The sequence below is a fragment of the Lepidochelys kempii genome, chromosome 3 (assembly GCF_965140285.1).
Source record: "Lepidochelys kempii isolate rLepKem1 chromosome 3, rLepKem1.hap1, whole genome shotgun sequence".
Taxonomy (NCBI): domain Eukaryota; kingdom Metazoa; phylum Chordata; order Testudines; family Cheloniidae; genus Lepidochelys; species Lepidochelys kempii.
This window is the reverse complement of record NC_136382.1, coordinates 56,533,488-56,561,226: the sequence shown is the minus strand read 5'-3', so window position 1 is coordinate 56,561,226 and position 27,739 is coordinate 56,533,488. Positions and strand designations below refer to the sequence as shown.

The following is a 27,739-nucleotide window of genomic DNA, read 5'->3' as shown; positions in this document are numbered from 1 at the left end:
TCAATCTCCATTAAATAATATAAAATAATTCACAAAGAATTGTAACTGAAATTATTGCTGGCATGTTGTTGGTACTGGCATCTATTTTTGTTAGTAATCAGTGTAGTGAACATTATCTATGAAGTAACTATGTAAAGTTTACATCCATACCTCCCTTTACTCATGGAATGCCTTCCCTGGAATAATTAGCATTTCACTTCTTCTCCAAGTGAAGACCCACTTTTGTCGCCAATAAAACAGCCAACTAGTGATTAGTAGGTCACAGGCAAAATTAAAAAAAACAAACAAAAAACCAACCAACCAGCAAGTTATATGCTTCAGAACTCTCAAGTTGTGCACACAGCTAGAGTATGTACCCCTGTGAACTTATTTTACTTTTGAGTTTGTTCCTCTAGCTTGTCAAAGCTGTCAAGTTTTGTCTTAAATCAGAATGTAAACTCTTCAGAGCAGGGATTGTGCGTGTCTTTCCATGTGTTTGTACAGTGCCCAACATGACTAGGCTCAAATTCTGATTGGGGCCTTTAGGCACTACTGCAATACTAGTACATACTAAAAACATTAATCTCTACTGTATCATAATATAATCTATTCAACTTTAAGAACAGAATTCTTCAGGAGAAATACAAGTAACGTTAGTGTCTAGAATAAGATGCAGGATTATTAAATATTTTAAGATATAAACAAGTAGCTTTATGCAGGGAATCCTACATGGCTCATGAAAGAATTAATAATTTAATGATCCCATACTCAAGTATGAGGGGGGAAATGTACTTGAAACATGTCAGGATGAATTTTCAAGGGAAAGGGCTAATTAGCAGCGTATGAAGCATATGTCATCACATTTTGAAAACAAGAACTAGTCCCTGTGGAGAGAGTAGGCAGTTGGGTTTTAAAGACTCAACTTCTCTAGCTAATAGATATGATTAATGAGCAATATGTCAGCTGGCTGGCCTAGCTAAAGTAAGGCACCTTAAAAAAAAACCTTTGTAAGTATACAATTTTTTAGAAAGAGATTGCGCGTAAAGCCAAATTCAACATATAAGAGGATAAGAATGACCATACCGCATCAGACTAATGGTCCATCTAGCCCAGTATCCTCTCTTTGACAGTGGCCAGTGTTTTATGCTTCTGGCAGTTGGAGGTTTAGGGACACACATAGCATGAGTTTGCATCCCTGACCATCTTGCCTAATACCCAATGATGGACCGATCCTCTATGAATTTATCTAATTCTTTTTTAAACTCATTTATACCTTTTGCCTTCAAATCCCATAGCAATGAGTTCCACAGGTTGACTGCATTGTGTGAAGTAATACTTTCTTTTGTTTGTTTTAAAAAATGCTGCCTATTAATTTTGTTGGGTGATCCCTGGTTCATGGGTTATGTGAAGGAGTAAATAACATTTCCCTATTCATATTCTCCACACCATTCATGATTTTTAGACTTCTGTCATATCCCCCAGTCATCTCTTTTCTAAAATGCACAATCCCAGTCTTTGTAATCTCTCCTTCAATGGAAGCTGTTCCATCCCCCTAATAATTTTTGTTGCTCTTCTCTGCACCTTTCCCAATTCTAATGCACTTTTTTTTGAGATGGGGTGACCAAAACTCCATGTAGTATTTAAAGGATGAGCAAACCACAGATTTACATAGTGGCATTATGATATTTTCTATTTTATTATCCCTTTCCTAATGGTTCCTAACATTCTGTTAGCTTTTTTAACTGCTGCACCACACTGAACAGATGTTTTAAGAGAACTATCCATGAAGACTCCAAGATCTCTTTCTTGAGTGATACATATGGGGGATTATGTTTTCCAAGTTTGCATCACTTTGCACGTATCTACACTGAAGTACGTGTGCCACTTTGATGCCCAGTCACCAGGTTTTCTAGTGGGGTTCCAGAGGGATCGGCACTAGGCCCAGTGCAATTCAACATTTACATCAGCCCTGTGGAAGAACAACATGGGAGAGGGGTGGTCAACATGCTTCCATACGACAGAATATTTATTCTTTCAATTTGTTTTTTAATACACCTAGAAATTACATTAACAAAAACTACTTTAAAAGAATATTCAGGTAGCAAAGTCAAGCATTCAGAAGTTAGGAACTGGCTGAATTAAGGCTGCTTGTGCAACCTTAATTCAGCCCCTTTGCACATATGCATTTGTCAAGGCTGATTCCCCACTCTGGCACTTCGAGTGCAGAAGGTGGGGGCCTGCAAGGATTCTAAAAATTAATACTGGTCACTCCAGGCTGGTATTAAACTCCCAAGGTCACAGCTTCTCTCTGACCTTGGATGGGTAGATGCTGTCACCACCCAAATGCAAAACCCCTTGGAGCCCAGGAAGGCTGACTTGGGAATTCCTTCCTGTGGGATACCCTCAAGCCCTTTCACCCCTCCTCTGGGGAAGAGCTGAGAAAGAAAAACAAAGGAAATCAGCTGTTGCCACCAGATAATTAAACAACATTCACAAACCTCTTAGGACACAAAAAAACCAATCCTGTCCTTAAAAAAGGTAAATTTTATTAAAAAAACAAACAAACAAACAAAAAGAAAATACATCTGGAACTTAGGTTTTTTGCTAGATCTTAAAAAAAAATAATTACAAAAATTAAGCATCAAGATAGCTCTCTTGAGGTTCAGCTTAAAGGTTACAAGCAAAACAAAAGCATCTGGGGTTCGCGCAGAGGAATCCACAAGCCAATAAGAAATAAAAGAAATAACCCTAATCGTGTCTTTCTAGACATTCCCTGACTTACTTACATATCTGGGGTTTGAGGTATGATTTGATGCTTTTTTCATACCTGGTTTTAAAGCTTTTTACTGCATAGCTCCAGCCCTGCCCAGCTCTGTCCCCTCTCTCTGGAGAACAACAAACAGACATAGGGAAAGTTTTTTCCCAATTTAAAAAAGTTCTAGTCCTCCCATTGGCTCTTTTGGTCAGGTGCCCACTCCCTTTCTTTTACCTATGGGCTTTTTTAATCCTTTACAGGTAAAGCAAGTAGAGAATAGCTCCTAACAGGGATTTTGTAGCTAACCGGCTGGCTGGGTGTCATGGAAGAACCACATGGGGAAGGGGTGGTCAATGCGCTTCCACAGGATAGAATGTTTGTTCTTTCCATTTGTTTTTTAATACACCTAGAAATTACACTAATAAAACTACTTTAAAAGAATATTCAAGTAGCAAAGTCAAGCATTTAAAAGTTAGGAACTGGCTGAATTAAGGCTGCTTGTTCTTAAGATGTTCTTTTCTGTGATGATGGGTAAGATTATTACAATGCATATACACCAATCAGTCTACATGATCAATTTTAATTGTATTTCCTAGCTTGCAAGTGATTGACTTTGCAACCTTAACATTCTTTTAACAGTTTTTGTTTTGTTTTTGTTTTTTTGTTTTTTGCATGCAATTTAAATTGTAAGCTCTTCAGGAATAGGCCTGTCTCTTATTAGTATATGGACGGAACATATCATGATGGTGCCCCAATTTCACTTGGAGCCTTGAGGCAAGTTGGTATGCTCATCTTCACCTTTGGAATGTCACCTCTCTGAAGCCTTTGAAATTAACCTCTCTCCCTAACAAACTTTGGTGCCTCCTCATTTCTTGTATCCTTGAAGTCTTCAGAAAGGCCCGCTCCATTTTCCAGTGTTTTCAGGATGGGAAAAGGTGACAGGCCTGCTCCCCATTTAGTGTCTTCAGGTGCTTTAATTTTCTCCCCCTGCAAACTTCTCTATTTCTCCTCCCCTTCAGTTCTGAATCATTCCTCTCTTTTCCTCCTCTAAAACATCTTACCCCATCTTTTAAAGTTTTTGCTCTCAAGTTCTCTCTCTCTTTCTGCCTCCATTTGAGATTTTTTTCCCTCATCCTCTTTCCCTCATCATGGAGAATCTGTCTCTATTCCATATCTCATGCATGTGTATTGTTACAACTTTACTAATCTTTACCTCTGCTCCAGTTTCTTCTCTCAACACTAACTCACTTCTCAGAGCAATTGTGCTGACATGCAAAGCAGCAGGAGGTCAAAGGAGGAGTGGAGCAAAGATTGAAGGTAAATGGAGTGGTTAAGCTGTTGATCCTCCTGCTCTAGCAGCAGGCAGCATAGTAGGCCACAGAAGGAGAAAAGCTGCATGGAGTTCTTACCAACGTAGGGTGGAAGGGACAGGTTGTCAAAAATGAGACACATTTGATTTCCTGCTTAAAGTTAAAATACTGGGGCTGTTGTCCACTGTAAAACACCTTCAAATTCTAGAGAGGTCAGTGAAGAAAGGCTTCAAAAGAGAACTACATCTTAAAGAAAAATGTGAAGGAAGAATTTTGCTTGGTACACAAGAATTACCTCTCTCTTACTTGATATCACAACAGAATAATTCCATACCCCAAAAAGCCACTCCATTTACCTTCAAGCAGTCTGCTTGCTCCTCCCAGCTCTGCAGCAGCAAGACTCAAAAAGCACCAGTGAGACCTGTTGCCACTTTGTCTCAGTCTGGAGTTGAGAGCTACCCTATACTGAACCCAAACAGAATGGTGCCCCCTTATGCTAGGCACTGTATAAACAAACACATAGAAGGTGATGGAAAGGTATACAATAAAAATGTGTACATTAAAGCTGTAGGGGAACTTGACTTTGTTAGGAAAGCAAGAATTATTATAAAAGCACAGCTCAGAATATAATACATAGCCCAACCTGGGACTCCTGAATGACAGTATCTCCTCATTATTATCTGTGCTGATATCCCATAATAAAATTTCAGTGTAGAGAAAGTCACCCAGTATTGCTTTTCTAAGAGAAACCTCTCCCTACTGTTTTAAGAAGTTGTAGGTTACTTAAAAAATATAAACCAGAAAGCAATAACTGTCTGCAGGATTTGAAAAAAGTTCATGGAATTTTTTTATTATTTATTTTTGTAATTCGTTCTAGAAAATGTCCCTGATTATTGAAAATGATCTGACAAAGAAAGAAAGAAAATATACTGCTTGTTTTGAGCAAGGAAATCCATTACAAGGTCATTATATTTGAAATTGAATACAAGTATTAAAGAGGGAAAAGAGGCTAAATTTGGAGAATACAATTAAGTATGTTATGAGTTTTTAGAAAAATGAAAAACTTGTTCCTGCAAAAACACTGTGATGATTTCACCTTTTTGTTCTTTGGTTTGATTTATTGTCTACTGTATGGTAGGCTTTCTTACAAAACTACATTAGACATGCTTAAATTACATGCTTCTCAAAAATAAATGGAACTGTGCACCTCTTTTCATTTCACAATTAGTAGCATAATTTCTTCAGAATTAGTAATGCTTCGTATCTTCACTTTTTTAGTTCGAGGTTTAGTTTCTATGGCAACCTCTGCATACTCAAAGAAATTCATCATGTTCAAATCATCAGGTACCAAAAAATGTAATAAAAGTAGGGAGCTGATACTATATGACAATTTACACACTAAGGCGGGGTAACTGGGTAACTTTTTTTTAAGTGATAAAGTTCGGTGGATGACTAGAAGCATCTCTCTTAGCATGCCGAGTTGGATTTTTTTATAAGCATATTCAATTAGCATCTTTCAGACATTTCATACAATTCTAGAAAATAAATGACAGAAGTTAAAGAATGTGAACCAACATATAAAGATGTGAAGAGTGCCAATAGCAATAAACATAAAAACAGTTTGTTTGGGGGAAGATGGTATCTTGTCATCAGTTGCTTTATACCTATGATAACATGCTTCCCTGGAGTTTAGTATGCAATTGTGGTTGAACAGTTTTCAGAACAAAAATAAATTAAATCAGGTAAGTCACTAGTAAGTAAAGAGCTTTGCAAAAAGAAATCCTGTTTTTCAGTTATGAAGATGACAAAGAAAAGTAGCAATTAGTGCTGAATACTGCTTATTTCCCCAAAGGCTTTTCTTACCCTTGCTTTAACGCCTTTATAATCTGTTTCTACTGTGCCTATCATCATGGTATCACTTGCCTTTTTAGTTAGGGTGACCAGATGTCCTGATTTTATAGGGATAGTCCCGATATTTGAGGCTTTGTCTTATATAGGTGACAATTACCCCCCATCCCCGTCCCGATTTTTCACCCTTGCTATTTGGTCACCCTATTTTTAGTTGATGTTATGGGCTGGAAGGGTATTAAATATATTATATGTATATATAATGAGAGATACCTCCATCACCCATCGTACAATGAAAGTGAGGAATAGGATAATGTGGGGTACCAGGGAGAAGAAGAGTGAGAGAGAGGGAGGGAAAATCAAAGGGAGAGAATGTATGTCTTGGAAAGAAAGTGATAAATGATGGATATGATATAAATGAGGAGAGAAATTAGTCAATAAACGGAAGAAAGAAAATATGTGACTGAAGGAGCAAATGGAATGAGAGACTAGGCTCATAGGTTTTTAACTTGAATTCTGGCAGTAATTCATTCTTCTCATAGGAAAAAAGAATTAGAGGAAATACTGGTTAAGATCAGCAAGTTGAACTACAGCATGTCAAAACTAAATGAAAAAAGATATTAGCCGAGGTTTGTAAAATTGAGTGTAATTGACTCAGAAGATTTGCACAACAAAAGGATCTATTCAACAAGCATGGTCTGTGCTTCAAGTTTGTAACACAACTTGAAACTTGGCCCCACAGCATGTGCTCTTCTCAGTCCAATTCCTGGGAGATGCTCACCACCTGAAATTCTCACTGATTTCAATGGAACGCAATGCTCAGTATCTTTTAGGATTGGACCTCTAAAACCCTTCTGATCCTTTAGTGATGCCATCCTATTTTCTTTTTCTATATTTTGCCCTATGTAAAGAACACGTTTCCCAAATCTTATTTCAAACTATTCCCCACACTTCATTCTAAATCCCTCCAAAAAACCCCTCAATTCTCCTGTATCACCAAAAGGGAATTTTAAAAATCCACAAAAACATCCACCTAATTTAATTAAACCATAAATAGATGTAAATGCTTTCCTGCAGAACTACATGATATTACTCCCACTCTGATCACACCCCTTTTTGTGTGTTTATGAACTGTCAATTGAAGAGACTCTTTCTACTGTGCAGAAGAGACTCTTTCTGTGCAATGCCTAGCATACTTTGATAATATGGTAGTATATATGATATATATGACAATAACAACAATTATTAATTCTAATTTTGCTGTACTGAGCCTTCAGCTATCCTTTTCTTAACAAACATGTGCTGTTTGCATATTTTGAGAACATATATAAGGCTCAAAAATATGGTTGGGGCACAAATAAAGGACTAAATTGTAGCATGATTTACTATATGAACATCCACCTCCCACTGACTTAAAACAAACACTTATTTCCAAGGCCAGAATTTTTTGTAATTATTGAAATTGCAACTACGGCGCTAATAATGAATGAATGTTGTTGGTAATCTACTTTACAGCCAGGGAAAAAAATCTTGCTGCCCACTTGAAAAGTATAATTTATTACTCCTATAATACATTCACATTAACTGCCAGTGTTCAGCATCTCTATAAACATAAGCCCTGTAATTCAACAGGAAAAAGAACAAGAAAATGGCTCCATTTAATCAAAGCTCAGAAATTAAACTAATATTAATCTACAAGTGGCATCTCCCCTACGTAGATACTGTTTCTACTGCCACATTGATTACTTAATAAGATTCTGATGTGGATACAATCCGTGATCATTAAGAGCAGAGTGGTGGTCGTGTCACTTTTTCTTTGGGCTAAATTATGGAGCCACCATGAGCTTGAACCCAAGCATCTGAATGTAGTTTTGAGGACCCAGAAGCAGACCAAGCACAAAATTGTTACACTCCAAATCACAATTTGGTTCCTAATTTTCTCGTCCTCTGGGAGTTGTTACAGGCTTAAGGAGGGTTTAAATAAAGAGAGTTTTTTTGTTTTAAGAAAAGATGATACAGCATGGGGGTCAGATGGGATTCTCTAATGCTTCAAAGGTCTAGTCAAGGAATTTCAGGGTTTCACCTTCCTCATTCTGTACAATCTCATTAAATAGATCCCACTTTTCTTCTTGGTTTCTGAAGTATTTTTTCACTCTTTGGAAGATCTGGAAATATAGCTCCTCCTAACATTATGGCCAGTGCTGTTTTAGGAAGTATCCAGAAAAGGGTCCTTGAACTCAAGGCATTTCATACATTCCCCAACAAGCATCTTTACTGGCTTGCTTGTTCTCCAGATATTTAGGAAACAAGAGACCTGAAATTGCTCAGAGACTTCAGGAGCAAGAGTTGAGAGATACTTCCAGTCTTAATTTGATCATACAGCAAAGTAATACACTACTGTCAAGCCACAACCCAGTGCAGGATCTATATTTATAACTTGTATATTCACATGTTTGGGCTCAAGTGATACTACAAAACTGCATCTATAATTTATCTTTTTGACATTGCAGTTAACAAATGATTTTAAATAATTTATTGATTTCCCCTTGCTCTTCATATAAATAACTTGTAGTCATTATTTGTTTCAGCGATATTGTGATCTTGTGTTAATAAACAATGATTACAGATATGTCAAGAAGCATTTTAAGACTCACATAAGTGGGATAAAACTAAAATTGCACATAGCTGGTAAAGTCTAAGGGCTTTATTTTTACTTGTGTATCATTCTTACTGCACATGCATGTAAAATTTTTAATGCAGACATTTTACGAGGGTGAAAAGATGTCTACTAATCATATTTCAATTTTAACAATAATGCATTTGTGTGTATCTACAGCAAGAAAGATCTCCTATTTTACCAACAACATATATAGCCATGGAGACATATCTCCCATACTTTTTACATTTATAACCTTGGGGGGAAGGGCAAAAACAATGCATCCTCACTGCAGTGGAAAGAAAAAAGTCACTTGTTCTTCTACCATATAGAATAATAGAAAAAGATTGTTTAATTGACATAGTAGATGCGTACCTAAAGGATACAGGGGGGAAGTGAGGGAGCAAAGTGTACATAAAGAATTCAGTAGAAAAAGTAATATTTGTTTTATGAACTAAAAATGGAGGCTTTAGAAAATCAGTTTTGCTTCAAACGCTCCAGCATCACTGTTTTACTGAATAAAATCAAAGACTGAAACCCAATGAGCTAAATTCTGCTCTTATCTACAGATTTGTAAATCCAGAGTAACTCCATTTAAATTAATATAGTTACTCCAAATTTACACCTGTGTAACGGAGAACATAATTTGACCTATACACTTGTGTGTGTCTGGAGGAGAAGCTGAGAGTATCTATGTGTAAATATAAATATCAAGGAAGTACCTTTCTACAGACAGGTTATAAAAAAAGTTTACTAAGAAAAAATCCACAGAAAAGAGAAGTGAAGGCACCCAGGATTCTACTCAGAACAGACCTACAGAAACAAGAAAAGTGTTGCCTACAACGTAGAGCAAGGAGGAGCAACTTCAAAGGAAAATTATTTTTATCTTTCCAGAAGATTTGAGCTCCTAACTGAAGCATGGAGAAAGGAGTCAACACCAATCAAGAAAGAGTTTATTAATCCAAGTGTGCAGAACTCAATTTTGTTTCTCACCCCACTGTAAGTAATTTACAAGAACTGTCTCATACATTTTCTGGGACACTGACTCAGTGCCTTCTTGATAAATAATTTTCAGCACAGAGTGGTAGAGTCAGCTATAGAAGAATTCAGCACATAAATAAACTATATGCATACTCAGAGAATCAGTATTTGTTCATAGTTCAGGTAAATTGAGCTTTGCAATCTTAGATGATATCAAAATTTTCACCATGAAAGCAATATCAAATACATGGTTCAATTTTTATGCAAAATATGAGTTATCCCTCTTTTTCCCCCTTTCCTCTCTCTTCATCCCATGAAATTGTTACACTGATGAGATTGTTATAGGAATACTATGTCCACAATTGTTATGTCCACAATTCAAGAAGGATGTTCAAAAATCAGAGAGGTTTCAGAGAAGAGCCATGAAAATGATTAAAGGACTAGACAACATGTTTTATAGTCATAGACTCAAGGAGCTCAATCTATTTAGCTTAAGAGAAAGAAGGTGAAGGGGTGACTTGATCCCAGTCTATAAGTGAACAAAAATTTGATCCTTTGGCTCTTCATTCTAACAGACAAAGGTAGAACAAGATCCAATGGTTGAAAACTGAAGTTAGACAAATTCAGACTTGAAATAAGGCATACATTTTTAAAAGTGAGCGTAATTAACTTTTGAAACAATTTACCAAGGATTGTGATGGATTCTCCATCACTGGCAATTCTTAAATCAAGATTGGATGTTTTTCTAAAAGATATGTTCTAGTTCAAAGAATTATTTTAGGGAAGTTCTATGGCCTATGTGGGGTCCAATTAACACAACATTTCCTTCCACTTTTATTGCAAACCGCTATATCTAATATGGTTCCTGATTTGTAGAAGGAATGAGCACTCACAACTGCAACTGATGTCACTGGGAGTTGTGCTTTGAACATGTAAAGTGGCATACAAATACTAAAATAACAAAACAAAAAACGAACAAAGAACTCAGGCCTCTGGTGTCTCAAGTTGGGCAGCCAAAGTCAGTGAATACGTTTGACAATTTTGGCTTTAAGCTATCTGTGCTGCAGTACCTATGCGTAAAATGCAAAAATACTATTTAACCTAGCAGGTCGTTATGAAGATCAAACATTAATGTTCATGAAGCACTCTTAGGTCTTGTCTACACTACAGAGTTTTGTTGATGCAAGTTACACCGACCATCAAAAACTGGTAAAATTATGATCGCTTGTGGGAAGGCAGAGTGAGTCACAGTGCATCATGGGTGCAGGCTCAACATCCCATGATCCAGATTTTTTCCATCCCATCATTCCATGGACTTCCGACTGTGTTTTGTGGCATTTTTCAACAGTCCCTGTTCACTGTGCACCTGCCATCTCTGTCTGAAAGGATTGATCCTGCACTACTCTCTATGGCTAGTCATGTAATATATCATGAGCTCCCAATCTGAACAGGAATCCGAGGTGCCTGACTTGCTGTGTGCCAGCGAAAGAAAGAACACCAGATTACGTTTGGCATTCAGGGAGCAGCTGTACACGGTGGACCATTGCTTCTGGGCTTGGGAAACAAAAACAGAGTGGTGGGATCGCATCGTTATTCAAGTCTGGGATGATGAACAATGGCTGCAGAACTTTCAGATGCGGAAAGCCAACTTCCTGGAACTGTGTGCAGAGCTCGCCCCAACCCTGCAGTTCAAGAACTCCCAAATGAGAGCTGACCTCTCAGTGGAGAAGTGCATGGTGATCGCTATGTGGAAGCTGGCAATTGCAGACTGCTATCAGTCAGTCGCAAATCAATCTGGAGTTGGGAAATCCACTGTTGGGGCTGCGTTAACACAAGTGTGCAGGGCATAAATCACATTCTGCTACAAAGGACTGTGACTCTTGGAAACATGTGTGAAATAGTGGATGGCTTTGCAACAATGGGATTCCCTAACTGTGGTGGGGTGATAGATGGCATGCATATCCCAATTTTGGCCACGACCATCTTGCGACAGAGTACCTCAATAGAAAGGGGTACTTCTCTATGATATTGCAGGTGCTTATGGATCACCGGGGTCATTTAACTCACATCCACACTGGGTGGTCAGGGAAGGTGCATGACACGGCATCTTCAGCAACACTGGCCTGTACAGAAAGCTGCAAGCAGGGACTTACTTTCCAAACCAGAAGATTCCAATGTGGGGTGTTGAAATGCCCATAGTGATCCTGGGAGACGCAGCATACCCCTTACTCCCAGGGATCATGAAGCCTTACACTGGAACCTGGACAGCAGCAAGGAGAGCTTCAACAATAGGCTGAGGAGGCGCAGAATGACCATATAATGTGCGTTTGGCAGATTAAAAGCTCACTGGCACTGCCTTTATGGATAACTAACTAACGATATTATTCCCATGGTCACAGCATCCTGCTGTGTGCTGCATAATGTTTGTGAGGTTAAGAGTGAAAAGTTTCCCCTGAGGTGAAGCATGGAGGCAGATCGCCTGGCAGCTAATTCCGAGCAGCCAGATACCAGGGTACTAGAGGGGCAAAACTGGGGAATATTCAAATCAGGGAGGTTTTGAGGAGCCATTTTGATAATGGGTACCAGTAATATGTCTTTCTGTAAAGCATTCTGTCATGCTTTGTTAACTTGCCGCCTTGCATGAAAATTTTGACAATTGCTTCCTGTAGTCTGCAAATCTTCCAACTGCCACTGTATTAATTTCAGCAGCAACCACTATGTGTAGGAGACAAATAAAGATTACCTTTAAGAGAGCATGTTTTTATTAAATACTAATTAACAACACACACAAAACGGTGTAAAGGGAAGTAACAGTAAAGGACAGCGTCCTGATGTAGGCTCTCATAGCTGTGTGCAACTTCAGCTATCATTTTGGAAGCTGTCTGAAGGGGTGGAGTGAATGAGGTACTGAGATGGGAAGATGCAAGGAACGTGTGGGAGGGCATTATAAGATGCAAGGAGTTTGGGGAGGGCATGATAAGCAGTTTTGTGTCAGCTGCAGAGGCGGGGGGCAAGCATGCATGTTTTCTGCCTGACGCACGATTAGGGATTTCAACATCTGTTTGTTCCTCCATCACTTTTATCATCCACTCCTGTCCCATTAAAAATTGCTTCTAGCTCTCCTTCTTCTCCTGCTTATTTTATAATTTTCATTTACAGTCTCTCCCTATGTCCTGTGTTCTTGTTTTTCGGCATCTGAGGACTGGAGCACTTCTCGAAACATGTCCTTCTTGCTGCTCCTCGTCACATCTGCATAAATGTAAGCAACAATAAACAGAAGCATAATTGTGAGTGAACTCACGACATCGAATCATTATAGTAAAATACACCTCTTTTAAAATAGGAATCAGTTTCTCTTTGTCCCTTGGCAAGCACATAGCTCAGCAAACAAGACCTAAACAACCCAAACATGGTGAGTTCAGGACAGGGCCAGGGGGTCACTCAAGATGGGTCATAAGGTCTAGGAGGCTTTCTAAGGGGATCACTGCAAGAAACTAGGGACAAAATTGTAAATTCCGCCACCATTTTCCATAGGCAGGGGTCATTGAAGCAGATATCTTACTCCTGAGGGTAAGCAAGGATACAAGGGTGGACTCCTGCATGCGTGTAGCATCAGACCAGGTCCCTACGCTGCATGTCTGTGCGCCGCTTTGGTGCCTGCCCAAGTGATTTTAGGAAACTTTTTCTATGGCAATAGGCAATGGGAGAAGGAACAAAGCACCTCTGCCAAGAAAACTTTGGCAGATTATTGGCGAGTACCTCCAGAAAAGTTTCCTAGAGATATCTCTGGACTATTTCTGTGTAATCTTGGTGTCCATTAACACACTTTTCCACAGGACTCCTACTGTGTAGCTGCATAGGGGAATGTGAAGCAGATGCAAACACAGCTAGTGGTGTACATTTCTATTCCTTAGCCCACTTCTAGTGTATAACAAAGCAAAGGACAGCTCTACCTCGTGTAACTGAGCAGCATTCAACTCAAAAAGATAACTTACCAGAGCTCCCCTCTCCTGCATCATGACTTCTGGGACAGACTTCTGGGACTGGCTTGAACCCTCCTGAGTCAAGAAGAGGTCCTGGCTCATCATGGCACCGGACGACCCTGTCACCTGGCCCATCTCATCCTCCAACTCGACTTCCTCATCCACCACTTTGTCCTCGGGGTTGAGTCCGCTGTCTCCAGTCCCACTGAAGCATCAGTGGGGCTCTTGGTGGTGGAGGTAGGGTCAGCACCAAAGATAGTGTCCAGCTCCTTGTAGAAGCGGCAGACTTTGGTGCAGCACCAGACCCATGGTTTGCTCCCCTGATTTCTGGTATATCTGCCTCAGCTCCTTTAGATTCGCACAGCACTGATGCATGTCCTGTTTGCAGCCCTTATCCAACATGCCACAAGAAATCTGTCCATAGGTATCAAAGTTCCTATGGCTGGAGCAGAGCTGGGACTGCACAGCCTCTTCTCCCTACAGATGCAACAACTCACATGTACTCCAAGCAGGACAGCGTTTGCTGTGTGGAGCCGTCATGGTCAGCTGGGAAAATGTGATGTGAGGTCTCCATGCCAAGCAATCAGGAAATGGAATTTCAAAAATTCCTGGGTCTTTAAAGGGGAAGGGTGGATGCCTGTGTACCTGGGTGCACGGCAGTGGAGTTCAAACTGCTGACCACAGCAGCCAGAATGAGCATTGTGGGTCATCTCCTGGAGGCCATTTTACAGTCACATAACCAAGCACAATGTCTACACTGACACTCTGTCGATATAACTTTGCTGCAAAAAAGCTCTATGCCTCTTGTTGAGGTGGTTTTATTTTGTTGGAAAAGCAGGAGAGTTTTGTTGGTAGAAGGAACATTGTAGTGTGTACACTTCCACTGTTTTGTCGACCACAGCTGATTTTTGTCAACAAAATTCTGTAGTGTAGACAAGATCTTATAGTATGGTTCTGAGCTCCAGAGGAAAGCTCATCAGGAAATAAATAATTCTGTATTAAGTGCAAGGTTTCGATGGTGTGCAATAAATGAAGCACAGGGTCACATGAGTGATGAAATAAAAAGAAATATTGAATAACCACTGATTTGTCCTTCCTGTGCACTGAAAGAAGCAGACGTCTCATTAAAAATAGTATGTGAAACAATAATTAAAAAGTGCATCAAAAATCCATATGCAGGAAGAGAATGGATTAAGGTTGCACATACAACCTTAATTCTGCTACTTCCTAAATCTTGAGCACTTGATTTTGCAATCTTAACATTCTTTTAACATAGTTTTGTGTTTGTCAATACATAATACCATATATAGAGGATGTGCAACCTGATTGAGACCTCATATGAACGAGGTTTTTTAGCATCCAGTTAGCTATGCTGATGTAGCTGCCTTGGTGCAGACCCTAGACTTGCAACTGCTGATTTACACCAATATACCATATCTAATATTACATGCACCCACAGTAGTGTTACTATAAAAGTGGCTAAAAATCTCAGTGTTGATAAGGCCTGAGTTATTGTGGCTGTAAAAACCTTAACTTCTGCATTTCCAGATTTTTACATTTTTTTAAATTAAGCTACCACGATGATGCATGATTATTAATTATTATTATACTGGGTGGTGCAGGGCAAGAAAGTATTGCCATTTGCTCTACATTAATATGAAGCGCATGAGAGAGGGCATAGTCCACATCTATGTTGTTGCTGTTGTTTGGCTGAAGACAGTTGTCTGCATGGCTGTGACAGTAGGGGAAGAAGCACTTCTGTTTATACTGTATTGTCTATTTACTACTCACTGGAAAAGACACCAGCTAATGTTATGTATGAAATATAAGTGTCTAAGGGAAATCTATCTTCTCACTAAATTTCCCTGAATAACAAAAAGAATACAGCTACAATTCATTTTTCTAGCAGTGGACATAATGTTATAGTCCTAGCCTAAAAGTAGCACCAAAAAATAACTGCATTTTAAAAGTTCAGATAATCACCACTGTCTGCCTTTCACATTATTGAATATAAGGGACAAATAAGTGTTAGTATTCTGGCAGTTTTGCAGACCTGAGACTCCACAGAAAAACTTTCTATTTAGAGCATGTAAAAAAATGGACAAGCAGACCTTTGCCATATCTCACATATTTAACTGCATAACAGTAAGAGTTAGAACATTCCCACACACATCACTGTGTACCAGGATCAGGCCTGTGGATAGTTCCACTGAAGTAAGTGGGACTGCTCTCCTGAAAAGAAATACCCCTTTGTATAGAGGCTACAGCATCACATCTTTACCAATCAGCATTATGCCTTTAATGAAAGGTTGTTCACAAAGGACCCAATAAAGTAAAGTACTCAACATCTTGATTCCCGTTAACTTTTCTGAAAAATGAGTGCCTCAATGCCCTCCTGTAGGACTGGGCCAAAATTAATTGTGAATGAACAAACTTCAGAAAGTCACACTAGTTCTGTTTGCTAAGAAATCTGATATTTATCCAAACTTTGGTCTAGAATTGGTCTAACAATCTCATGAAAACAAACTCTCTCTTGAGTTTTCCCAATATTTTCTAGTTCAGGATCACTCATAATACTATGAGATCAGCATCTGTCTTTGTATTTTACTACTTCTGCTGGTACAAGAGGAAGCCACGAAATGGAGAGGCACAAGAAAATGAGTAAAAAACACAGTTAACCCAACATTTTTAAATTTCACAAATGGGTCTAGATTCATTTCAAGTTTTGAGCACATTTTGGTTGCTTCTTATTTCTTTCTAACTGTTATCCATTTCTTGTATAGATATTATCAACTGTGACATGCACATATCAAAACAATAATACCCTGATCATTGGCCCTAGCTTTAAGCTGTATAATACTTAGCATAAAAATCACGCGCTGACGTATGATATGTACCCTAGGATACCTTCCGTTCTCACAACAGAACTGAAAGTTGAGATCATTTTTTATTATTTTTCCAGTTTAAATTACAGCAGATGCACTTTACCCAAGCTACAAATCTGTGCTGCCAGTCATTAAAACATTTAAGATTGTTTAACTGTTAAATCTCATTCAAACAAAGACAAAACTCACATTTCAAAGCTCAATTTGAGAGAATGCTTCATACTCAGCTGCTATCTTTTAGTCTTATTTTTATTGGTGCTCAGAAAGAACACATTAACCTCAGTTCACACACTTGCCAGTTGTTCACAAAGTTTACTCACCCTCTGACCTTCTTTCCCTGGTGGACCGGGAGGACCTTCTAGCCCTGGCAAACCCTGGAAATACAAACATTCAAGAATGTAACATTTCAAGATGATCTTGACTTAATTTGACTCAGCCTGTAACAAACCATACTTGTAACCAAAAGAAACTTAAAATGTTCATTACTGAAAGAGATCGCCTTACGTTCAGGACTACATTATATTCATGTGTAAAAAAAAAACAACAATTTTTATTGATGATTGTAATACCAGCATAATCATATTGTGCCATATAAAAGCCAATGGACCAGAATAATTATTGGGTTTTGACGCAGTACTGTTTTAAATATAGTTATAAAGGGTAACTATGATTTGTATCTTGTACTACCACATATCATGTAAAGTCAGCATGCCACATACAAATTAGCTGGCTTCATTAAGCTAGGGGTTCGCACACTCTGTAGCTTGTGTAGGCTGAGCTTACTGCACAGCAGGGGCTCCTTGCACTCCTCCATCCCCCTCCACCATGAATTACCTGATGCTACCTTCCCATCCTGCTCTTTATCAGCATTCAGTTCAAACTCGGAGGCCCATCATGAAACATTAAATGCTTAATTTATATGCCAGTTAGCTAGATACACAAACATTCCTGATCCGAGAAAAAACCACTCTCTGCAGGTGACTCATACTTGATACAGAGGCTCAGGAATACTGTATTATCAGTATACATACATAACTTTTTAAAATATCATTAGTACATACTTTTCACAATGATAATAATGACCAGTGTAACACCAGCTTTTATCTGACACCTTACAAGACTTATTTATGGATAAGTACCATGAAAGCAGTGTCTTAGGTGAAGAGTTTGTCAGGCCTATTATGTTTGCTGACACAGAATAGTGAACCTTTTGCCAGCTGGCACCAATGGACCTCTGTGTCACACTTGAGTTCTGACTGCCCCCCATTCCTAGGTTCCCATTATCTCCCATGTCAGCGTCTGTGCATGCTGCAGCTTTTCCTATTCCTTTTTCTACCCCAAGCTAGGATTTTGTGTGTCCTCTTCCTCCACATCAGAGCCACTCAACTTATCTTCCCCACCAGGAACTATGTTGCCTGTCCATTCCCCCATACCAGTGTCCCTCTTCTCCCCCAAAGCTAGGGACTATGAGCACACTGCCATTGCAACCGTATCATTTGTCTGGGTGAGAAAACATTCAGCATATCAAGGGAGCATGGACAGAGATTAGATAAAGTATTGCTATTCTTTAAGGTGTTAATGGGCACCATCAACAAGTCTGACCTACAGCAGAGGTGCTTGAAGCTGTGGTTGTGCTAAATCAATGGCAGGGACTCCATGTGTCCCACATTCTACCCTCTCCCAATCTCCTCTTTCAATTTTCCAATTGCTCCCCAATTCAATAGGATTCTGGCCAGTGATGCCTATAACATTCCCTGAAATATTGGAACTGATTTGATGCAGTGTTCAAAAGTCATCACATTACATACATACAAACACCTTTGAGTGTAGGGTCTTGCAAGCTCAGCCGATAAATAGCAATCCACACCATATCTCTGAGATCAAGTTTAGGCACTTTGCCCTGATCCTATAAGTGACTGTGCTCTGGTCAACCCGTAAGCCCACATCCAGTCTCACTGTTGAGGTCAAGGTGCAGGGTTCTGGCTGTGCATAACAAGTCACAGGATTGGAGCCTTAGGTTTTTTTATTTATTCAAGATAAACTCCCCTTTTGGCTAGTTTAGAAGTGTTGAATCAAGCCTCTCATAAGTCAAGTTTTTAGAAAACTCTATATTTCCAGAAAGTGAATTAAAACATTATGATCTGTAATTCAGGCGATAAAATTGAGAAAAGTAATGAGGTTTAAATTGCTACCTCCCAAATCTTCAAAAGACGATATCACTTTATTAAAATGAATTGTATGAATTCAGTTTTAAATAAAAATTAATCTGTTCAAGAGCTTTCCCATTTATATAATTTCTCCACTCTGAATCACAACAGCTGGGAGAACGCCTCAGACTTTAATTCACTACATGATATTCTCTCACTTTAATTTAAAATGTTAACAAGTTATTGTTTCAGACACTTCAAAACTGCTTCAAACTACATTTATGCTGCAAACAATTTCAAAATTTTCTATTAATGGTTGATGATGCATAGTTGTTCACAAAGTCACAGATACAACAAAGAGACTAACCAATATATTTGAGCATAAACTTTTGTGAGCTACAGCTCACTTCACAGTCAATTGGTTAGTCTCTACGGTGCCACAAGTACTCCTTTTCTTTTTGCGAATACAGACTAACACAGCTGTTACTCTGAAACAAATATAACTGTTAACTTGCTAGAATATATTTGTGTATGTTAAAGTGAAAAATTTCATGTGTGAACCAGAAATCATACAGCACTAACTGTAGTGAAGCTATGTAGTTTAAACACACACACACATACACACGTATGTGTGTATGTGTGTGTATGCATTCTCGGTTAATGCTCCTGTCATAAATATAAAGAGAAAGGTAAACCCCTTTGAAATCCCTCCTGGCCAGGGGAAAGCTCTTCTCACCTGTAAAGGGTTAAGAAACTGAAGGTAACCTCGCTGGCACCTGACCAAAATGACCAATGAGGAGACAAGATACTTTCAAAAGCTGGGAGGAGGGAGAGAAACAAAGGGTCTGTGTGTCTGTCTATATGCTGGTTTCTGCAGGGGATAGACCAGGAATGGAGTCTTAGAACTTTTAGTAAGTAATCTAGCTAGGTATGTGTTAGATTATGATTTCTTTAAATGGCTGAGAAAAGAATTGTGCTGAATAGAATAACTATTTCTGTCTGTGTATCTTTTTTGTAACTTAAGGTTTTGCCTAGAGGGGTTCTCTATGTTTTTTAATCTAATTACCCTGTAAGATATCTACCATCCTGATTTTACAGGGGGGATTTCTTTATTTCTATTTACTTCTATTTTTATTAAAAGTCTTCTTGTAAGAAACTGAATGCTTTTTCATTGTTCTCAGATCCAAGGGTTTGGGTCTGTGGTCACCTATGCAAATTGGTGAGGCTTTTTATCCAACATTTCCCAGGAAAAGGGGGGTGCAAGTGTTGGGAGGATTGTTCATTGTTCTTAAGATCCAAGGGTCTGGGTCTGTAGTCACCTAGGCAAATTGGTGAGGCTTTTTACCAAACCTTGTCCAGGAAGTGGGATGCAAGGTTTTGGGAAGTATTTTGGGGGGAAAGACGCATCCAAACAGCTCTTCCCCAGTAACCAGTATTAGTTTGGTGCTGGTAGCGGCCAATCCAAGGACGACGGGGGGAATATTTTGTACCTTGGGGAAGTTTTGACCTAAGCTGGTAAAGATAAGCTTAGGAGTTTTTTCATGCAGGTCCCCACATCTGTACCCTAGAGTTCAGAGTGGGGGAGGAACCTTGACAGTGAAGCTATGTAGTTTAAACACACATACACACACATACGCACATACGTATGTGCGTATGTGTGTGTATGCATTCTCTGTTAATGCTCCTCTACTTTAGAATTCACTCCTTCAAATTTGCCCAGCACTGTTAACATCCCAAGTACAAAAAGAAAAGGAGTACTTGTGGCACCTTAGCGACTAACCAATTTATTTGAGCATAAGCTTTCGTGAGCTACAGCTCACTTCATCGGATGCATATTGTGGAAAGTGTAGAAGATCTTTTTATACACACAAAGCATGAAAAAATACCTCCCCCCACCCCACTCTCCTGCTGGTAATAGCTTATCTAAAGTGATCACTCTCCTTACAATGTGTATGATAATCAAGTTGGGCCATTTCCAGCACAAATTCAGGTTTTCTCCCCCCCGCCACAAACCCACTCTCCTGTTGGTAAATGGCCCCACAGTATGCCAACATTTTTATGGCTGACTTAGAACAACGCTTCCTCAGCTCTCGTCCCCTAACGCTCCTACTCTACTTGCGCTATATTGATGACATCTTCATCATCTGGACCCATGGAAAAGAAGCTCTTGAGGCAAACCATCCCGATGAGTCGAAAGAATAGTAAATATGGCAGGCGACCAGCTTGGCTTAATGGTGAAATCCTAGCGGATCTTAAACATAAAAAAGAAGCTTACAAGAAGTGGAAGGTTGGACATATGACCAGGGAAGAGTATAAAAATATTGCTCGGGCATGTAGGAATCATATCAGGAGGGCCAAATCGCACCTGGAGCTGCAGCTAGCAAGAGATGTCAAGAGTAACAAGAAGGGTTTCTTCAGGTATGTTGGCAACAAGAAGAAAGCCAAGGAATGTGTGGGCCCCTTACTGAATGAGGGAGGCAACCTAGTGACAGAGGATGTGGAAAAAGCTAATGTACTCAATGCTTTTTTTGCCTCTGTTTTCACTAACAAGGTCAGCTCCCAGACTGCTGCGCTGGGCATCACAAAATGGGGAAGAGATGGCCAGCCCTCTGTGGAGTAGAGGTGGTTAGGGACTTGTCATAAATATAAAGGGAAGGGTAAACCCCTTTGAAATCCCTCCTGGCCAGGGGAAAGCTCCTCTCACCTGTAAAGGGTTAAGAAGCTAAAGGTAACCTCGCTGGCACCTGACCAAAATGACCAATGAGGAGACAAGATACTTTCAAAAGCTGGGAGGAGGGAGAGAAACAAAGGGTCTGTGTCTGTCTGTAGTCGTCTTGGCCGGGGACAGAACAGGAATGGAGTCTTAGAACTTTTAGTAAGTAATCTAGCTAGGTATGTGTTAGATTATGATTTCTTTAAATGGCTGAGAAAAGAATTGTGCTGAATAGAATAACTATTTCTGTCTGTGTATCTTTTTTGTAACTTAAGGTTTTGCCTAGAGGGGTTCTCTATGTTTTTGAATCTAATTACCCTGTAAGGTATCTACCATCCTGATTTTACAGGGGGGATTTCTTATTTCTATTTACTTCTATTTTTTATTAAAAGTCTTCTTGTAAAACACTGAATGCTTTTTCATTGTTCTCAGATCCAAGGGTTTGGGTCTGTGGTCACCTATGCAAATTGGTGAGGCTTTTTATCCAACATTTCCCAGGAAAGGGGGGGTGCAAGTGTTGGGAGGATTGTTCATTGTTCTTAAGATCCAAGGGTCTGGGTCTGTAGTCACCTAGGCAAATTGGTGAGGCTTTTTACCAAACCTTGTCCAGGAAGTGGGGTGCAAGGTTTTGGGAAGTATTTTGGGGGGAAGGACGCGTCCAAACAGCTCTTCCCCAGTAACCAGTATTAGTTTGGTGGTGGTAGCGGCCAGTCCAAGGATAACGGGGGGTAATATTTTGTACCTTGGGGAAGTTTTGACCTAAGCTGGTAAAGATAAGCTTAGGAGGTTTTTCATGCAGGTCCCCACATCTGTACCCTAGAGTTCAGAGTGGGGGAGGAACCGTGACATAGTGGCACAGTGGTGGGATTAACCTGAAATCATTTTGAAATCCAGTTGAGATTTTTTGAACTAGAAATACAGATTTTAAAAAGGAATTTTTAGGAAGTCCAGAAAGCAGCTTTGAAACTGAAAGCAGCTTGGTTTCTCTCTGCTTTGTGGCCAAGCAGAGACAAAAGGGGATTATCTTGTGAATTGCAGGTTTTCTTTGCCTGGAGGCAGGGTACTTAACTCCTGCAGGGAAATTCACAGTCTTCCAACCCAGAGGGTTTTTTTTCTTTTCTTCCTAAAAGTAAATAGGGGGTGTGTGCTCTACCCATTTGCCTGGAGACAAAAGTGGCAGGGGTTTTTTTTTAGGATTTTGATTTTTTTTTGTTTTACAAGGAGCACAGGTTTGAAAAGAAATTTTTTTTTTCTTTGGGCTGGGTAAGCAGGTTTCCAAGTAGTTGGAGGTTTTTTGCTTTAATTTGGGCCCAGAGCAGAGACAAGGGAATTGTCTTTTTCTGTAGGCTGACAATCACTATCAGAGAATAGGTATTCTATTCCAGCACAGCAAAATTTTACAGCCAAGTTTTGTTTGTTTATTTCTAAACCTCGGGTGTAAAGTTAGTTAAAAACAGAGAGGTTAGAATGGCCAAATCCTCGGCTCGACTACAGCTGGAATTAGCCAAATTTCAGGCTGAGGAAAAACAAAGGGAACATGAAAGACAGATAGAACTCATGCGGCTGGAGAAGGAGGTACAGGAGGCTGCCCACAAGAGGGAAATGGAGGCAAGGAAGCATGTGGAGGAGATGGAGAGGATAAAGGCCCAGCAGAATATACCAACAAACCCTAGCAATCCTTCTCCAGGTACCACTTCCCATCCCAGAAAGTTCCCCACCTACAAGGCAGGTGATGATACTGAGGCCTTCTTAGAAAACTTCGAAAGGGCCTGCCTTGGGTACAACATCTCTACTGACCAATACATGGTAGAGCTGAGGCCGCAGCTCAGTGGACCCTTAGCTGAGGTGGCAGCTGAAATGCCTAAAGAACATATGAACAAGTATGAACTGTTTAAATCCAAGGCGAGAGTCAGAATGGGGATAACACCCGAGCAGTCTCGTCGGAGGTTCCGAGCCCTAAGGTGGAAACCAGACATGTCATTTACCCGACATGCCTACCACATTGTGAAACATTGGGATGCCTGGATATCAGGAGCAAGTGTTGAATCTCCAGAAAATTTGCCCTTCCTAATGCAAATGGAACAATTCTTAGAGGGTGTTCCTGAGGAAATAAAAAGATACATCCTAGATGGGAAACCCAAAACTGTAATCGAGGTAGGAGAGATTGGAGCCAGATGGGTGGAGGTGGCAGAGAAGAAGAAAACTGGTCGCAGCTGGAGCGGAGACCAGAAGGGACCACCCCAGACCACACCCTATTACCGGGGGCCGCCCAAAGCCCCACCTACCTCCCAAAGAACCCTCCAGACCCCTTATCGTCCCACCACCCCGTTCTCCAGCAACCCACCTCGCCCCGGTGACCCGTCAGCTGGACGATGTTTTAAATGTAACGAGCTGGGGCATGTAAAGGCCAACTGCCCCAAGAACCCCAACAGATTACAGTTCATTGCACCGGAATCACACCAGAGGTCCACAGGCCCAGATACCTCCCAGATACCCTTGGAGCGGAGGGAAACTGTGAGTGTGGGCGGGAAGAAGGTCACCGCGTGGAGGGACACCGGAGCACAAGTGTCAGCTATCCATGCTTCCTTAGTGGACCCCAATTTAATCAACCCAGAGATCCAAGTGATGATTCAACCCTTCAAGTCCAACTCTTTCAATTTGCCTACAGCCAAGTTGCCTGTCCAATACAAGGGCTGGTCAGGAATGTGGACTTTTGCAGTCTATGATGATTATCCCATCCCCATGCTGTTGGGGGAAGACTTGGCCAATCACGTGAAGCAGGCCAAGAGGGTGGGAACGGTCACCCGCAGCCAGGCTAAACAAGCCGTGGGGCCTAGCTCTGTTCCGGAAACTTCTATCAGGGCCCGGTCAGAGGTGATGGACCCGGACCCCAGGCCAATGTCTGCAACAGCAGTAGTGGATCCAGTCCCAGAGACCCAGACGGAACCAGTCCCAGAACCGGAACCAGCCAAACAACCAACACCAGACCCCGTGCCAGCACTGAATCCAGTACTTGCAACCTCAACACCAGAGGGCCCCACCGAACCTGAACTGGCAGCAGCCGATAACCCTACACAAGAGGCTCAGCCGGAGCCTGAATCCCAACATAGTGCACCAGCGGAGAGCGGTTCACAGTCAACAGAAACAGCTCCATCCCCTATATCGCTTCCAGAGGGACCAAGCCTATGTCCCCAATCCAATGAGGAACTGATGTCTCCAGCATCAAGGGAACAGTTCCAGACGGAACAGGAAGCAGATGAAAGCCTCCAGAGAGCGTGGACGGCGGCACGGAGCAACCCACCGCCTCTCAGCTCTTCTAATCGATCCAGGTTTGTTGTAGAAAGAGGACTTTTATACAAGGAAACTCTTTCTGGGGGACACCAGGAAGACTGGCATCCTCAGAGACAGTTGGTAGTTCCAACTAAATACCGGGCCAAGCTCTTGAGCTTAGCCCATGATCACCCTAGTGGCCATGCTGGGGTGAACAGGACCAAAGACCGTTTGGGGGGGTCATTCCACTGGGAGGGAATGGGCAAGGATGTTTCTACCTATGTCCAGTCTTGTGAGGTGTGCCAAAGAGTGGGAAAACCCCAAGACCAGGTCAAAGCTCCTCTCCAGCCACTCCCCATCATTGAAGTTCCATTTCAGCGAGTAGCTGTGGATATTCTGGGTCCTTTTCCGAAAAAGACACCCAGAGGAAAGCAGTACATACTGACTTTCATGGATTTTGCCACCCGATGGCCGGAAGCAGTAGCTCTAAGCAACACCAGGGCTAAAAGTGTGTGCCAGGCACTAGCAGACATTTTTGCCAGGGTAGGTTGGCCCTCCGACATCCTCACAGATGCAGGGACTAATTTCCTGGCAGGAACTATGAAAAACCTTTGGGAAGCTCATGGGGTAAATCACTTGGTTGCCACTCCTTACCATCATCAAACAAATGGCATGGTGGAGAAGTTTAATGGAACTTTGGGGGCCATGATACGTAAATTCGTAAATGAGCACTCCAATGATTGGGACCTAGTATTGCAGCAGTTGCTCTTTGCCTACAGAGCTGTACCACATCCCAGTTTAGGGTTTTCCCCATTTGAACTTGTATATGGCCGTGAGGTTAAGGGGCCATTGCAGTTGGTGAAGCAGCAATGGGAGGGATTTACACCTTCTCCAGGAACTAACATTCTGGACTTTGTAACCAACCTACAAAACACCCTCCGAACCTCTTTAGCCCTTGCTAGAGAAAACTTACAGGATGCTCAAAAAGAGCAAAAAGCCTGGTATGATAAACATGCCAGAGAGCGTTCCTTCAAAGTAGGAGACCAGGTCATGGTCTTAAAGGCGCTCCAGGCCCATAAAATGGAAGCATCGTGGGAAGGGCCATTCGTGGTCCAGGAGCGCCTGGGAGCTGTTAATTATCTCATAGCATTCCCCACCTCCAACCGAAAGCCTAAGGTGTATCATATTAATTCTCTAAAGCCCTTTTATTCCAGAGAATTAAAGGTTTGTCAGTTTACAGCCCAGGGAGGAGACGATGCTGAGTGGCCTGAAGGTGTCTATTACGAAGGGAAATGTGCTGGTGGTGTGGAAGAGGTGAACCTCTCCATGACCCTTGGGCGTATGCAGCGACAGCAGATCCAGGAGCTGTGCACTAGCTACGCGCCAACGTTCTCAGCCACCCCAGGACTGACTGAACGGGCATACCACTCCATTGACACAGGTAATGCTCACCCAATTAGGGTCCACCCTTACCGGGTGTCTCCTCAAGCTAAAACTGCGATAGAACGGGAGATCCAGGATATGTTACAGATGGGGGTAAACCGCCCCTCTAAAAGTGCATGGGCATCTCCAGTGGTTCTAGTTCCCAAACCAGATGGGGAAATACGTTTTTGCGTGGACTACCGTAAGCTAAATGCTGTAACTCGCCCAGACAACTATCCAATGCCACGCACTGATGAACTATTAGAGAAACTGGGACGGGCCCAGTTCATCTCTACCTTGGACTTAACCAAGGGGTACTGGCAGGTACCGCTAGATGAATCTGCCAAGGAAAGGTCAGCCTTCATCACACATCTCGGGCTGTATGAATTTAATGTACTCCCTTTCGGGCTGCGAAATGCACCCGCCACTTTCCAAAGACTTGTAGATGGTCTCCTAGCGGGATTAGGAGAATATGCAGTCGCCTACCTTGACGATGTGGCCATATTTTCGGATTCCTGGGCAGACCACCTGGAACATCTACAAAAAGTCCTTGAGCGCATAAGGGAGGCAGGACTAACTGTTAAGGCTAAGAAGTGTCAAATAGGCCTAAACAGAGTGACTTACCTTGGACACCAGGTGGGTCAAGGAACTATCAGCCCCCTACAGGCCAAAGTGGATGCTATCCAAAAGTGGCCTGTCCCAAAGTCAAAGAAACAGGTTCAATCCTTCTTAGGCTTGGCCGGTTATTACAGACGATTTGTACCGCACTACAGCCAAATCGCTGCCCCACTGACAGACCTAACCAAAAAGAAACAGCCAAATGCTGTTCAGTGGACCGGAAAGTGTCAGAAGGCCTTTAACAAGCTTAAAGCGACACTCATGTCTGACCCTGTACTAAGGGCCCCAGACTTTGACAAACCGTTCCTAGTAACCACAGATGCATCCGAGCGTGGTGTGGGAGCAGTTTTAATGCAGAAAGGACCTGATCAAGAATTCCACCCTGTAGTGTTTCTCAGCAAAAAACTGTCTGAGAGGGAAAGCAACTGGTCAGTCACTGAAAAAGAATGTTATGCCATTGTCTACGCTCTGGAAAAGCTACGCCCATATGTTTGGGGACGGCGTTTCCACCTGCAAACCGACCATGCTGCACTAAAGTGGCTTCACACCGTCAAAGAAACTAACAGAAAACTTCTTCGGTGGAGTTTAGCTCTCCAAGATTTTGATTTCGACATCCAACACATCTCAGGAGCTTCTAACAAAGTGGCTGATGCACTCTCCCGTGAAAGTTTCCCAGAATCAACTGGTTAAAATCGTCCTTGAGATGTGGAAAATATTGTTAGTCTTTATGTACTTGGTAGTATATTTAGAGATGCATGTGTCTTATTAACTCTGTTTTCCTAGAGCTCCAGGAAGAAATCCCAGCCAGTGTTTCACCCTAGCTGAGATTTGGGGGGCGTGTCATAAATATAAAGGGAAGGGTAAACCCCTTTGAAATCCCTCCTGGCCAGGGGAAAGCTCCTCTCACCTGTAAAGGGTTAAGAAGCTAAAGGTAACCTCGCTGGCACCTGACCAAAATGACCAATGAGGAGACAAGATACTTTCAAAAGCTGGGAGGAGGGAGAGAAACAAGGGGTCTGTGTCTGTCTGTAGTCGTCTTTGCCGGGGATAGACCAGGAATGGAGTCTTAGAACTTTTAGTAAGTAATCTAGCTAGGTATGTGTTAGATTATGATTTCTTTAAATGGCTGAGAAAAGAATTGTGCTGAATAGAATAACTATTTCTGTCTGTGT

General features: G+C 41.2%; 1 protein-coding gene across 4 annotated transcripts in view; it reads right to left on the bottom strand.

The window, feature by feature from the left end:
- The window catches only part of COL19A1 (collagen type XIX alpha 1 chain), a 337,142-nt gene that overhangs the window by 136,437 nt on the left and 172,966 nt on the right, over positions 1-27,739 (bottom strand). For all 4 annotated transcript variants that reach the window (XM_073336362.2, XM_078852102.1, XM_078852101.1 and 1 more), the window contains one exon: positions 16,718-16,771. In XM_073336362.2, coding sequence (XP_073192463.1) covers positions 16,718-16,771 — 54 coding nt within the window. The remainder of the gene's footprint in view (positions 1-16,717; positions 16,772-27,739) is intronic.